The following is a 15,000-nucleotide window of genomic DNA, read 5'->3' on the forward strand; positions in this document are numbered from 1 at the left end:
CAACACAGTGAGACTCTGCCTCAAAAAAAAAATCATGCTTGCGTTTCATGGCGAATGTTACACACTCAAACTTATCAAATATATTAATAGTAAGAAAATATGTTTTCTATCCGTTGTATATATTTGAGTTCCAGGCGAGATTTCCTTCGCAGTAAGAGTTCCGCAGACGAAAAGGAAAAGAAAAGCCGTGGCCAAACTAACCCGCGCGCTGAGGCAGGTCCCGCTACTAGCCCCGCCCAATCAACGAGGCCAATCAGCGGCCCGCAACGGGGGAGGGACACGCAGCCGCCAGCCGAGCAAGTCGATGAGGAGGCCCAGGAAGCACGCTGAAACGCTGGGCGGCGGCAAGCTGGGCGACGTTTTCTGCGGCCGGCCTGGGCAGGTGTCTTCCTCGAGAGGCAGGCAGGGGATCCCGGACGTGAGTCCGTGCAGTTGGGTGTGTTGTGCGGCGGGTGGGGCGGGGCGTTACGCCCCGGCGGGTACTGCAGACTCGCGGCGCGGACGCCGGGGAGGCCGCAGGCGCGACCGTGGGCGGGAACCGTGCTCGCTGCGCAGCGTCGGCTCCGGCCTGTGGGTGCCCCGGGCTCCTACCTCGGCTCCCGCGCCGGCGGCTGCCTGTCCGCTGTGGTTGTGCGCATTCCGGGGAGGTGCTGGGCCCAGAGAGCGGCCTACGGAGAAGGCACAGCGAGTGCAAAGCGAGATCAGGGCGCAGGTTGAATTATGTTAGCTTTGGTTATCTCTGAAAACTTTAAGCATAATTTGAATAAATACTGTCAACAGAATAGCTCGGATTTAGTTGTAGTTAATTTTCTAAAACTTCAAATTTGTGAATTAACACAGTTAACAACAACAAAAAAGGACACAAAACAACCTCCAAATCGATTTTTTTTTTTTTTTTTGAGACGGAGTCTTGCTGTGTCACCCAGGCTGGAGCGCAGTGGCGCTCTCTCCGCTCATTGCGACCTCAGCCTCCCGGGTTCCAGCGATTCTCCTGCCTCAGCCGCCTGAATAGCTGGGACCACAGGTGCGCGCCACCACGCCCGGCTAATTTGTAAATTTTATTTGTAGAGAAGGGGTCTCCTTGTATTGCCCAGGCTTGTCTCTAACTCCTGGGCTCAAGGGATCTTCCCATCTTGGCCTCCCAAAGTGCTGGGATTACAGGCATGAGCCATCGCGCTTGACTTCAAATCTGATTTGAGTGTAAAAAGTTAGAGACACCATAAGCTGTAGGTTTATAACTAGGTGGTGAAAAACAATTCAGGTTTTCTTTATGATAGTGATTATGAAGTGCTCTTCCCAGACTAGCTTTATCGTCATCTGGGAAATTGTTCAAAATGCAGATTGGCAAGTTTGAGAGCCGTGGTTCCAAGAAACTACAGAATCACACGAACTAAGTTGCAACCTCCCGACTTATGCCCTGGTACTTCTAGCCTAATACAGGATTTGACTCTACTAATCCAAGTTTAGTCTTGCCTTTCCCATTACTCATGTGCATTCGTTAAAACCAAAGACTTTATTTTGTGTCCATTTGTACTCACTGGCTGGCCGTCTGCACGGAGATCTGTGTTTCCTGGTCTAGTAGCTACTATAACTTACTATATATATTTTATATAGTAAAATATATAACTCTTCGTTCTAACAGGTCCTCTCTACTCTAAGACCCTATCCTCTCAGAGAAGCCCCTGAGAGCCTGTTAGTACTTTTGCCCTGGAGAGGCAGTTTAGGTAGAGCCAGTCTGGGTTCTACCACTTACTAGCCTAGTGGTCTTGGGCAAGTTACTTTGTGTGATCTGTAAAATGAAGATAAGTGAGGATAAGAGTACTACTGCCAGTAGTTTTGTGAGGATTAAATTAATGTAACAGTGCTTGGCACATAGTAACAAAATATTTGCTTTTTTTTTTTTTTCAGACGGAGTTTTGCTCTTGTTGCCCAGGCTGGAGTGCAGTGGCGCCGTCTTGGCTCACCGCAACCTGCACTCCCCGGGTTCAAGCGATTCTCCTGCCCCAGCCTCCCGAGTAGCTGGGATTACAGGCATGCGCTACCACGCCCTGCTACTTTTGTTTTTAGTAGAGACGGGGGTTTCTCCATATTGGTCAGGCTGGGCCGGAACTCCCAACCTCAGGTGATCCTCCCGCCTTGGCCTCCCAAGGTGCTGGGATTACAGGCGTGACCCACCGTGCCCGGCCTTTAGCTACTATTATATATATTATAATTTAAAAATTACTAGTACCGAAGTCTGAGACAGGAGAGAAATGGTAAAACTAGTAGGGACTGCGGGAGAGAGAAATATCCCCTGACAAGTACTGGAATGACATAGGTGCTACCATTAAACAAAACCAGCTAGGATGGTTACTTTTGATTAACACTTTTGCTACTCAGTACTGGAGAGTGTAGTCTGCAGCATCACCAGGAGCTTGTTAGAAGTGGAGAATCTCAGACCTACCTCAGATTTACTGAATCAAAATCCCTTTTTTTTTTTTTTTAACAAGCTCTCCAGCTGGTTTAGATGCAGCTTTGGAGGAAGTGTGAGATTTGTTTTAGGATTTCTCAAGGAGTTCTAGCCTTCAATCAGTGACCATGGGGATCTGGCAGGAGAGCTTGAATTTCTAGCTGATTCTTCTATTCTGTCTTACCCTCTGGTCTTCCATCATTTCTACATTGCTAATCTCTATCCCTGGAGAAATCTAGGGAACTGCTGGTTATTATTGGAGAAAGTAACATAGTTGCCAATAGTATGACTTTGTGGATGTCACAGTCAAAACTCAGCTGCCTGGCTGGCATGGTGGCTCACCTGTAATCCCAGCACTTTGGGAAGACAAGACGGGGGGCGGGGGGGATCTTTTGAGTTCAGGAGTTCGGGACCAGCCTGGGCAACATAGCGAGACCCTGTCTCTATGAAAAAGAAAAAAAAACTCTCAACTGCTTGACAGGCTTTTCATTCACTTCCCTTTGTATAATGCCTCCTGTAGTACTTTTTTTCTGCTTCAAATCTCCATTTCCCCCATCTTAACCTCCTCACATATAGTGTTAGAAATGCAAATTACTGGGCCGGGCGCGGTGGCTCAAGCCTGTAATCCCAGCACTTTGGGAGGCCGAGACGGGCGGATCACGAGGTCAGGAGATCGAGACCATCCTGGCTAACACGGTGAAACCCCGTCTCTACTAAAAATACAAAAAAAAACTAGCCGGGCGAGGTGGCGGGCGCCTGTAGTCCCAGCTACTCGGGAGGCTGAGGCAGGAGAATGGCGGGAACCCGGGAGGCAGAGCTTGCAGTGAGCTGAGATCTGGCCACTGCACTCCAGTCTGGGCGACAGAGCGAGACTCCGCCTCAAAAAAAAAAAAAAAAAAGAAATGCAAATTACTCTTAGTAATTTCTCTGTCCACTTGATATCATATTATAATATGAAATCTGTCAGCTTCTCTTTTTACTTTAGAAATTTTGTCTTCATCCCTCTTCATTCATTTCTATTTATGGAGTGCATAACCTCATTGCCTATGAAGAACCCTTCCTGTAACCTTGATTTCATGCACTCCCATCTTGGAGCCTGTCTCCAGTTTACACACTCCCTTTGTCACCTACTTCTTAACCACTTAGAGAGTTAGGCTTCTCACTGTCATTCTCTGAAAGGTCATAAATGGCCAACTAATTAACCAGTCTACTGGCTTTTTTCCAGACTTTATTCCTCTCCACTTCTCTGAAGTATTGAATATGCTTGATACCTCTTTCTTGAAATGAAGCCCCTCTGGTTTTTGCCCATTGCCTTTTTTGGCTTGCCCTCTAGTGCCCTGATGAGCCTTCACTCTCCTCTCTGGTATTTGCTTCTTCCATGGCTTTCTTCCTTAGCTGAACTCTTCATTTTTTCCAATACAGTATACAGTTATTCAGTATTTCTTTATTTTTTTATTTTTTATTTCTTATTCAGTATTTCTTTTTTTTTTTTTTTTTTTTGAGGCGGAGTCTCGCTCTGTCGCCCGGACTGGAGTGCAGTGGCCGGATCTCAGCTCACTGCAAGCTCCGTCTCCCAGGTTTACGCCATTCTCCTGCCTCAGCCTCCGAGTAGCTGGGACTACAGGCGCCCGCCACCTCGCCCGGCTAGTTTTTTTGTATTTTTAGTAGAGACGGGGTTTCACCGTGTTAGCCAGGATGGTCTCGATCTCCTGACCTCGTGATCCACCCGTCTCGGCCTCCCAAAGTGCTGGGATTACAGGCTTGAGCCACCGCGCCCGGCCCTTATTCAGTATTTCTAAGTATCTCCAGAGCATAACAGTGATTTTAGTGGTTTTGTTTTGTTTTTTTTTTAATTGAGTCAAGGTCTTGCTCTGTCACCCGTGCTGGAGAGCAGTGGCATGATCACGGCTCATTGCAACTTCAACGTCCCTAGCTCAAGTGATCCTCTCACCTCAGCCTCTCCAAGTAGCTGGGAATATAGATGTGCGCCACCACACCCAGCTAAATTTTGTTTTAAGTTTTGTAGAGATGGAATCTCCCTAAGTTTCCCAGGCTGGTGTCAAACTCCTGGGCTCAAGTGATCCTCCTGCCTTGGCTTCCCAAAGTGCTGGAATTACAGGCGTGAGTCGCCACAACCGGCCAGAAACTATCGTTCTATATATTTTGTGAAGAGCTTTGGTTGTTCAGGCAGGAGGGTAAATCTGGTCCCTGTTACTCCATATTGGCCAGAAGTAGGAGTTGGGGAAGTGTGTTGGAGTACAGAGTCCCCCCTTTACTCTTGGGGATACATTCTAAGACCCCAGTAGATGCCTGAAGCTTCAGATAGTACTGAACCTTATATATATTCTATGTTATTTCCTATACATCTATACCTCTGCTAAAGTTTAATTTATTAGTTAGACACAGTAAGAGATTAACAGCAATAACTGATAAGATAGAAAAATTATAACAATACACAATAATAACAGTTATGTACTGTGGCTGGAATTTTTTCACTTTGAGGTGCGACAGCAAAACTAGCATGAATTTCTTTCTCCTCCTGTACAATTTCATGGATACAAGTTTTGTTCTTAACATAGATCTTAGCAACCTCATCATAGGAGTTTTTTTTTTCTTTCTTTTTTTCTTTAATTTTTTTTTTTTTCTTTTGAGATGGAGTCTCACTCTGTCACCCAGGGTGGAGTACAGTGGTGCGTTCTCAGCTCACTGCAACCTCTGTCTCCCAGGTTCAAGCGATTTTCCTGTCTCAGCCTGTCAAGTAGCTGGCATTACAGGTGTGTGCCACCATACCGGCTAATTTGCATATTTTTATTTATTTATTTATTTTAAGACAGTGTTTCACTCTTGTTGCCCAGGCTGGAGTGCAATGGCGCGATCTCGGCTCACCACAACCTCTGCCTCCTGGATTCAAGTGATTTTCTTGCGTCAGCCTCCTGAGTAACTGGGATTACAGGCATGTGCCACCACGCTCGGCTAATTTTGTATTTTTTTGTAGAGACAGGGTTTCTCCATGTTGGTCAGGCTGGTCTTGAGCTCCCGATCTCAGGTGATCCGCCCACCTCGGCCTCCCAAAGTGCTGGGATTATAGGCATGAGCCACTGCGCTTGGCCTATTTATTTATTTTTTGAGATGGAGTGTCACTCTGTTGCCCTGGCTGGAGTGCAGTGGCGTAATCTTGGCTCACTGCGACCTCTGCCTCCTGGGTTTAAGCAATTCTCCTGCCTCAGCCTCCCAAGTAGCCAGGACTACAGGTGCCTACCACCATGCCTGGCTAATTTTTGTATTTTTAGTAGAGACAGGCTGTGTTTGCCACACTGGTCTCGAACTCCTGGGCTCAAGTGATCTGCTGGTCTCAGCCTCCCAAAGTGCTGGGATTACAGGCATGAGCCACTGCGCCCAGCCCTTTTTTTTCTTTATTAAGTTGAGAACTTTCACTTTTTCACTTAAAGGAAGCACTTTATGGCTTTTCTTTGACATATCTGAATTGCCAGCATTGTCACTCCTGTGCTTTAGGACCATTATTAAGTAAAGATTCCTTGAACACACACACTGAGATACCACAGCAGTCAATCTGATAACCCAGATGGATACTAAATGACTGGAGTGTGACACCTACAGTGTGGACATCGTCCCAGGTGGGATGGAATAGGACAGCAAGAGAGTTCCTCACACTATCCGGAGCTGCGCATCATTGAAAACTTAGGAACTGTTTACTTCTGGAATTTTCCATTTACTGTTTTCAGACTGCAGTTGACTGTGGGTAACTGAAACTTCAGAAAGCAAAACCGTAGATGGGGTACCACTGTAGAGTTACTGTGTCACTTTGATCCGAAACCTCCACCTGAATGATTCCTTTAACCGTTCCCACTAGGCTTTCTCTGTTAAAGCTGCTGTGCCAAATCCAGGGGTCAGTTTCCTGCCCTCTGATCGCCTGACCTCTTAGCAGCATTCGACTTATTTGTCTGTTCTCTCCTCCTTTCTTCAGTTGGCTTCTGGAATTCCAGCCTCTCTTGGTTTTCTTCCTGCCTCATAGCACTCATTAGAAGTATCTCTTGCTGGTTCCTCCTCTTCTTTCTGATCCCCGAATGTTGGCTTGCCCTGGACTCAGTCTTTTGTCCTCATAATAGATCTTCTGGTATCTTACCCAGTCCATCTCTTTTAAACCCCGTCTACATCCTGAGGGCTTTCAAATGCAGTCCCACTGCTCTCCTTAGCTTCATCCTGCATATTTACCATCTCTACTTGGACATCAGTGGACACCTCAGATTTACTATATCCAAACAAAACTCTTGATTTTTCAGAACTTGCTGTCTTCCTCAGTCTTTTCTCTTCTCCCAGTTGGCCTGGCCACAAACCTAGAAATTGTACCAAATCTTCACTTGTCCTTACCTACATCCAAATTTTCAGCAATTTCTGTAGTGTATTTCTGTATTAGAGTAGCAAGAGATGTTATAAGAAATAAACCCATATATCTCAGGATATGCCATAAAGGAAATTAATTTTTGCTCACATGAAAGTGAAAAGCTATATTCCCACTTAGTGGGTGGCCTTCCAGGTGGGCCCAGGCACCTGCATAGTTTGGCTGTCCTCCTCCAGGGCTCAGTGTCCTGGGCATTCCCAGGTTGGAAGAAGGCAGCTGGGAGGTTTTCATGGGCCAGACCTGGATGTGGTGTGTATCCCTTCTACCCGTTGCATTGGCTAGAACTTTACTATTATGCGGCCATACTTCACAAAGAGAGGCTGAGACATACAGTCAGCACTAAGCGTGAGGAGCAGGAAAACCTCCGACACACACACACACACACACACACACACACACACACACACAGGGACAGTGCCCAGTATACAGTAGGTATTTGGTAAATGTTGAACAAATTAATGCTGAACTCCTTCCACAACCATATTCTCATTCTGAATTTCTATTTAAAATTAACATCACTGTTTTTGTTGCGGGTAGGCCGAGGTCTGTAGAATTGATCTTCAGAGTGTGCCACGTGTGTCCTTCCTGGTTTTGTTGCCAGCACTCTTTTAGGCCGAGCACCACATCTTTCTTCTGCTTCAGCCTCTTTGTTGGATAATGAATCCAGGTTTTCCTCCTCTTCGCGCTTAGTGCTAGTTTTTTACTTTTTTGTTGTTGTTGTTTTTTTTTTTTAGAGACCGAGTTTTATGCTTTCCCCCAGGCTGGAGTGAAGTGGCACAATCTCGGCTCACTGCAACCTCCATCCCCCAACCAGGTTCAAGCGATTCTCCTGCCTCAGCCTCCCAAGTAGCTGGGATTACAGGTGCATGCCACCATGCCTGGCTAATTTTTTTTTTTTTTTTTTTGTAGTTTTAGTAGCGGCAGGGTTTCACCATGTTGGCCAGGCTAGTCTTGAACTCCTGACCTCGTGATTCACCTGCCTTGGCCTCCCAAAGTGCTGGGATTACAGGTGTGAGACACCGCGCGTGGCCTGTACTAGTTTTATCTTCCTGAAGTGTGGCTCACATCCCTCTCTTTTTTGAGGTGGAGTCTTGCTCTGTCACCCAGGCTGGAGTGCAGTGGCGTGATCTTGGGTCACTTCAACCTCTGCCTTCCGGGCTCAAGTGATTCAACTGCCTCTGAGTAGCTGAGATTATAGGTGCCCGCCACCACGCCCGGCTAATTTTTGTATTTTTAGCAGAGATGGGGTTTCACCATGTTGGCCGAGCTGGTCTCGAACTCCTGACCTCAAGTGATCCGCCCACCTCAGCTTCCCAAAGTGCTGGGATTACAGGTGTGATCCATTGCTCCCAGCTTTGGCTCCCATCCCTCGTAAGAGTTACAGCAGGTGAAGTTAGTCATAAGCTTTTTTCCTCAGCAGTGTCATCACCACCCACCCACCTCTACCTCTCACTGTATCCATCCTCCCAGTTGCAATTGCTGAAGCATACACTTTGCCCTCTATCTCTGCCTGTCCCATCTTGAGCACTTAACATGTTACCCCTACTTCAGATTCTCATTCCTGTGCAGTCTTTCCTCTTTCTCTAGTTGATGTGCATTCTTTTTTTTTTTTTTCTTTTTTGAGATGGAGTTTTGCTGTTGTTACCCAGGCTGGAGTGCAATGGCGTGATCTTGGCTCACCGCAACTTCCGCCTCCCGGGTTCAAGCAATTCTCCTGCCTCAGCCTCCCAAATAGCTGGGATTACAGGCGTGCACCACCACTCCCAGCTAATTTTGTATTTTTAGTAGAGATGGGGCTTCTCCATTGTTGGTCAGGCTGGTCTCGAACTCCCCATCTCAGGTGATCCACCCGCTTTGGCCTCCCAAAGTGCTGGGATCACAGGCGTGAGCCGCTGTGCCTGGCCGGATGTGCTTTCTTTATCCTTTGAACCTCTAAAATCCTTGAGTCCTTGCTATGGCTTTATTTGCATTTGCTGCTTAACAAACATTTACTGAATGTCTTTCACGTGCCAACCACCGGGCTGGGTGTTGAGGTTGGGGAGATAGAGGGACAAGATGGAGATGCGAGTGGGAAGGTGACTTCAGAGTTAGGTAAGATATTACCTTTCCCTAGAGAAGTTCACTCTTTAACAGTGGTTTTCTATCTTGGCTACACATAAGAATCACTTGGGGGGGCTTAAAAAAATTCCAGTGCCTGGGTCCTAATCCCAGAGATTCTGATTTAATTGTTTTGGGATATGGCCAAAACATTGGGAGTTTTAGAAGCTCCTTGGGTGATTCTAATAAGGAGCCAAGGTTGAGAGCCATTGAGCTAATGGAAGAGAGAGACTGATAAATGGCTAATTTCATTGCTTCCAATGCCAGAAGAATATACAAGGCACTTGGGGAACAGGAGTATTTAATTTAGCCTGGAGTTATTTTTATTGTACAACTAGACTGTAAGCTGTTTATGGACAGGGCCCAGGGCTTTGTCATCTTGGGGTTCTCTTGCCTGATTCTTGTATGTGGTAGACATGAGATAGGCCACCCAACAGAACTTTCTTCAGTGATAAAAGTGGCCAAATGTTCTGTATCCACCCTGTCCAATATGGTAGCGACTACCTATACGTGACTACTGAGTGCTTGAAACGTAGCTGGGGGAATGAGGAACTGAATTTTTAATTTTATTTAATATTGATTAAATAGCTACATAGAAGAGTTACTAAATGTTTAAATTATTTGACTATGCAGGGGCTTAGATAAGGCAGGTTATTTTCTCTGAATGGTCTTGAAGTTTAGTCACTTCATTTGAATCGTAATTTCCCACCTTTCTTTTTTTTTTTTTTTTAAGGTGGAGTCTCACTCTGTCACCCAGGCTGGAGTGCAGTGGTGTGATCTCAGCTCACTGCAACCTCTGCCTCCTGGGTTTAAGCGATTCTCCCACCTCAGCCTCCCAAGTAGCTGAGATTACAGGTACCCACCACCATGCCCAGCTAAGTTTTTGTATTTTTAATAGAGACGGGGTTTCACCATATTGGCCAGGCTGCTCTCGAACTCCTGGCCTCAAGTGATCCATCCACCCCGGCCTCCCACAGTGCTGGGATTACAGGCGTGAGGCACCGTACCTGGCAATTTCCCACTTTTCTTATTTATCATTTGTTAAAATGAAAAAAAACACAGAGGGGGTCAGGTGTGGTGGCTCACGCTGTAATCCTAGCACTTTGGGAGGCCAAGGCAGGTGGATCACCTGAGGTCGGGAGTTTGAGACTAGTCTGACCAACATGGAGAAACCCCATCTCTACTAAAAATTCAAAATTAGCTGGGCATTCCAGCTACTCAGGAGGCTGAAGCAGGAGAATCGCTTGAACCTGGGAGGCGGAAGTTGCGATGAGCCAAGATTGTGCCATTGCACGCCAGCCTGGGCAAGAAGAGCAAAATTCCATCTCAAAAAAACAAAACAAAACAAAACTCCAAAAAACACGAGGAGGTTCGTTAAAATACCTGTTTTTAAATTGACTTTATTGAGCTGTAAATCATTCTATATAATCCACCATTTAAAGTGTCCAGTTCCACCAGGCGCAGTGGCTCATGCCTGTAATCTCAGCACTTTGGGAGGCTGAGGTGGAAGGATAGCTTGAGCCCAGGAGTTTGAGACCACTCCGGGCAATATACTGAGACCATATCTCTACAAAAAAGTTAATTAATTAAAAAAAATTAGCCAGGTGTGGTGGTGCAAGCTTGTAGTCCCAGCTACTCAGGAGGCTGAGGTGGGCAGATCACTTGAGTCTGGGAGGTCGAGGCTGCAGTAAGCTGGGATTGTGCCACTTCACTCCAGCCTGGGAGACCCTGTCTCAAAAAAAAAAAAAAAAAAATATACAATTCAGTGGTTTTAGGTATACTTGCATGTATTTGCAACCATTATCACAATTTTAGAACATTTTTCATCGCCTCAAAAGGAAACCCTGTACCCTTTAGCTATTATACTCCCAAACTTGTAGCCTTAACCACCTGTTAATCTAATTTCTGTCTTAATAGCCTTGCCTATTCTGGACATTTCATATATATGTACTTATATGATGTGTGGTCTTTCATATCTGGTTTCTTTCATATAACGTAACATTTTCAAGGTTCATCTATGTTGTAGCATGGTGTTAGTACTTCATCCCTTTTTATGGCTGAATAATACTCTGTTGCATGGCTGTATCACGTTTCATTTATTTTTTTATTTTTATTTATTTTTATTTTTTGTTGAGATGGAGTCTCTCTCTGTCACCCAGGCTGGAGTGCAGTGGCCCGATCTCAGCTCACTGCAAGCTCCGCCTCCCGGGTTTACGCCATTCTCCTGTCTCAGCCTCCCGAGTAGCTGGGACTACAGGCGCCCGCCACCTCGCCCGGCTAGTTTTTTTTTGTATTTTTAGTAGAGACGGGGTTTCACCGTGTTAGCCAGGATGGTCTCGATCTCCTGACCTCGTGATCCACCCGTCTCGGCCTCCCAAAGTGCTGGGATTACAGGCTTGAGCCACCGCTCCCGGCCACGTTTCATTTATTTATCAGTTGATGGAAATTTGTTTGTTGTTGTTGTTTCTGTGACAGGGTCCCACTCTGTCACCCAGGTTAGGGCGCAGTGCTGTGATCTTGGCTCACTGCAACCTCTGCCTCCCAGGCTCAAGTGATCCACCCACCTCAGCCTCCCAATAGGCTGGGACCACAGGCTTGCACTACCACACCTGGCTAATTTTCTGGTTATTTTTTTTGTTGCCTAGCCTGGTCTTGAGCTCCTTAGCTCAAGCGATCCACCCGCCCAAAGTGCTGGGATTATAGGCGTGAGCCACCACACCTGGCCCTGTTGATGGAAATTTGGGTTTTTCCCACCTTTTGGCTGTTATGAAAAATGTGGCTATAAACATTCATGTACAAGTTTTTGTGTGGACATACATTTTCATTTCTCTTGAGTATATACCTAGGAATGGAATTGCTGGGCCATATGGAAAAATACCTGTTTTCTTATTTCAGTGAGCATATTATGCATACATGCATGTTTTTATATATGAACACCAATTTATTATTAATGTACCTTCTTCCTTAGTTACTATTCAGAAAGTGTTAACTCTAGAAGGAAGTATTTTCATTACAAAACAATCTGGCTGGATACAATGGCTCATGCCTATAATCCTAGCAGGGTGGGAGGATCACTTGAGGCCAGGGGTTTGAGACCAGCCTGGATAACGCAGACCCTGTTTCTACTAAAAATTAAAAAAAAATTAGCCAGCTGTGGTGGCACACACCTGTAGTCCCAGCTAGCCAGGAGGATCCCTTGAGCCCAGGAGTTGGAGGATGCAGTTAGCTGTGATTGTATCACTGCACTCCAGCCTGGGCAACGGAGCAAGACCCTGTCTCTAAAATAATAATGATAATAAAACCCAAAACCCAATTTATTTAAAAAATAATTCTATTTCATTATATATATTAAAAATTGTTTTTGCCTTATACAGGATGCTGTGTTCTTGGCTCCTTTGTGAATGTCTGTTGCTGGTAGCTGGTTATGCTCATGATGATGATTGGATTGACCCCACAGACATGCTTAACTATGACGCTGCTTCAGGAACAATGAGAAAATCGCAGGTATTAAAAAATATGTGCATGTGTGTGTAAGACCTTCTCAGTCCCATGATGGAAATAGTCTAGCTCTGTTGTTTTTCACAGAGCTATGAGGGTCATGGATCCATGATTAGCATAATTATGCAGAATATTTTCCTGACACTGTTAATCTAAAATTATTCAAACCTAGCTGGTATTGAATTTGAATGTAAAGCCCTTGAAGTAGCAAAATAATATGATTTTAGTTCTTAATGTGTACATTTGAAACTGTTTTTTTGTGGTTCAGTATAATTTAAGAATATAACATGCAGAGTCATGAAATGATGAAGTCAGAATCTTAGTCTTCATTACCCAAAGGCTATTTTTCTAACTAAACTATAAAGAAATAAAATGTTTCTATACTCTGTTTTAGGCAAAATATGGTATTTCAGGGGAAAAGGATGTCAGTCCTGACTTGTCATATGCTGATGAAATATCAGAATGTTATCACAAACTTGATTCTTTAACTTATAAGGTTAGTTTTTTTCATTCATAAATTTTATATTTTTATATTATGTTAAATCATTCTCTGCTGATATATTTGTGTTTCTAGTGTTACCGTGTACTGTATGATTTTTATAGGTCAAATTTTTCTTTGGATACTCTAACCTTGGTTTCTCATTAGCTATTGTAGCTTTGGTTTTTCTAATAGTACCTTGTATTTTCCTGTAATAACATTGACATCTCTGTGTTGTAAGTATTTTTTTTACCAGACTGCAGACTTCTTGGTGCAAGGAATACATTTCATTCATCTTAATTCTCTATCACCTATCACAGTGCTGAGGCATAGTAAACTCTCAAATGTAGCAAATGAAGAAATGTGTCTATTACCAGCTTATAAGCATAAGAGTTACTCTTAAGAAGGATTATTATAGTTTAGTGTGTAATAGTATTCATTCCTTCATTTATCCAATCTTCTTAAAAAAAATGTAGCTAAAGAAGAGTTTACACAAAAATAAATAAGTCAAGGGATGTGAATGGAGTCGTTATTTGGTGTGAGAGCCACCCTCAGTTGGCTGTGTAGGCAGGGTGAACTGGTAGCAGTGTGGAGGTAAGGAGGTAAGCCCTGGAATGGAGACGGGGGGTGGGGGGGTGGTGGTGGGGTGTTGTCAGTGAGATCAGTGGAGGCTACAGAACTCCAGCAATGCTGAAGGTCTGAAATGAGGCAGTGATGGGTTGAAGATAAGAGGCAGGTATTAAACTTTTATGAGGTAGAATAGGTAAATGTTGGTGGCGTAGAGAAGGGGGGCGGTGTTAAGGGATAGGGAATTGCTAAAGAGTGAATGAGTCCCAGCTTGAGAGACTGGGAGAGTTTGTTCATTGAGATCCAGGTAGAGCCCAATAAGGTCTATACCCACTTGCTTGTGATTCTTACTAAATGCGAATTTTTTTTTTTTTTTTTTGAGGCGGAGTCTCGCTCTATTGCCCAGGCTGGAGTGCAGTGGCCAGATCTCGGCTCACTGCAAGCTCCACCTCCCGGGTTTTACGCCATTCTCCTGCCTCAGCCTCCCGAGTAGCTGGGACTACAGGCGCCCGCCACCTCGCCCGGCTAGTTTTTTGTATTTTTTAGTAGAGACGGGGTTTCACCGTGTTAGCCAGGATGGTCTCGATCTCCTGACCTCGTGATCCGCCCGTCTCGGCCTCCCAAAGTGCTGGGATTACAGGCTTGAGCCACCGCGCCCGGCCACTAAATGCGAATATTGTCTCACCTGAGTGCTTGAGAAAATGCGCTTGTATAAAATTTGCTTCACTCCCATGATTTGAGGAAGTCACAAGAAAAAGAAAAGGAAAAAAAATTGCTTCACTTTGTGTATTATTACTGTATAGTGAGCTACACAAAAGTTTGGTTGCACAGCAAAAATGCAGAAATACCTTTTCACAGAATTTTTTTATTCCATTGTTTGTGACTGGTTTAAACGTTGTAAGAAACGTGATTGGTAAAATGGAGTCTCGAATCCTTTCTTTTTTTTTTTTTTCCTAAGTTGTTTCTTTAAGGTTTAGAAAATAAACCGGTTTTACAAACCTTGCCTGAGAGCAAAGGAAACTGCTGCATCCTTCTGTGTCCTCCTCTGCTCTGTGTGCTTCTTATTTTAAGTCGGTGTGCTGCTCAGTTATTGTCGTGTTTATCCACTGGCGTGCATTTCAGTGCTGAACTCGTGGTCCACACTCGGTTAAAAAATACAAGTTGATGATCACAAAGTTATTTTAATGTTTGAAAAATATCCACTACCCTCAGCGACTTGCCTCCTGGGTTGGTGGTGGCAGAGCTAAGTTTGTAGGAAGTCTCCTCCGGTGTAGAATTGTGTGCTGAAGGTTTGCCATGTGGATGGTACCCTGGAGACGCTGCCGTTCCTGCCTCCCTGAGCATTCCATACAGCATGGGATGATTAATTGCTGATGAAATCATTAATGAAAGGCCAAAAGTCATATGCACAGTGAAGAAATATTCTGTTGTGTCTTTCATTTCATCTTCTGGCTTCATCTTGTCTCTGTCTCTCTGTCCCTTTGTCTCTGT

The 15,000-nt window shown here is 44.8% G+C and overlaps 1 protein-coding gene across 6 annotated transcripts in view; it reads left to right on the top strand.

Moving 5' to 3' along the window:
- Positions 1–289: 289 nt before the first annotated feature.
- CLCC1 (chloride channel CLIC like 1) overlaps positions 290–15,000 on the top strand; it is a 34,738-nt gene continuing 20,027 nt past the window's right edge. For 5 of the 6 annotated variants that reach the window (XR_004434174.1, XM_033198735.1, XM_033198736.1 and 2 more), the window contains exons 1-3: positions 290–418; positions 12,341–12,470; positions 12,859–12,960. Coding sequence is in view for 5 of the 6 variants with exons in the window: in XM_033198735.1 (XP_033054626.1) it covers positions 12,342–12,470; positions 12,859–12,960 (231 nt within the window). In the remaining variant the exon portion in view is untranslated. Of the gene's footprint in view, positions 437–12,340; positions 12,471–12,858; positions 12,961–15,000 lie in introns of all 6 variants that reach the window. The other variant, XM_033198737.1, reaches the window with a different exon arrangement.

This window comes from Trachypithecus francoisi, unplaced genomic scaffold (assembly GCF_009764315.1).
Source record: "Trachypithecus francoisi isolate TF-2019V2 unplaced genomic scaffold, Tfra_2.0 Lachesis_group5, whole genome shotgun sequence".
NCBI classification, from domain to species: Eukaryota; Metazoa; Chordata; class Mammalia; order Primates; family Cercopithecidae; genus Trachypithecus; species Trachypithecus francoisi.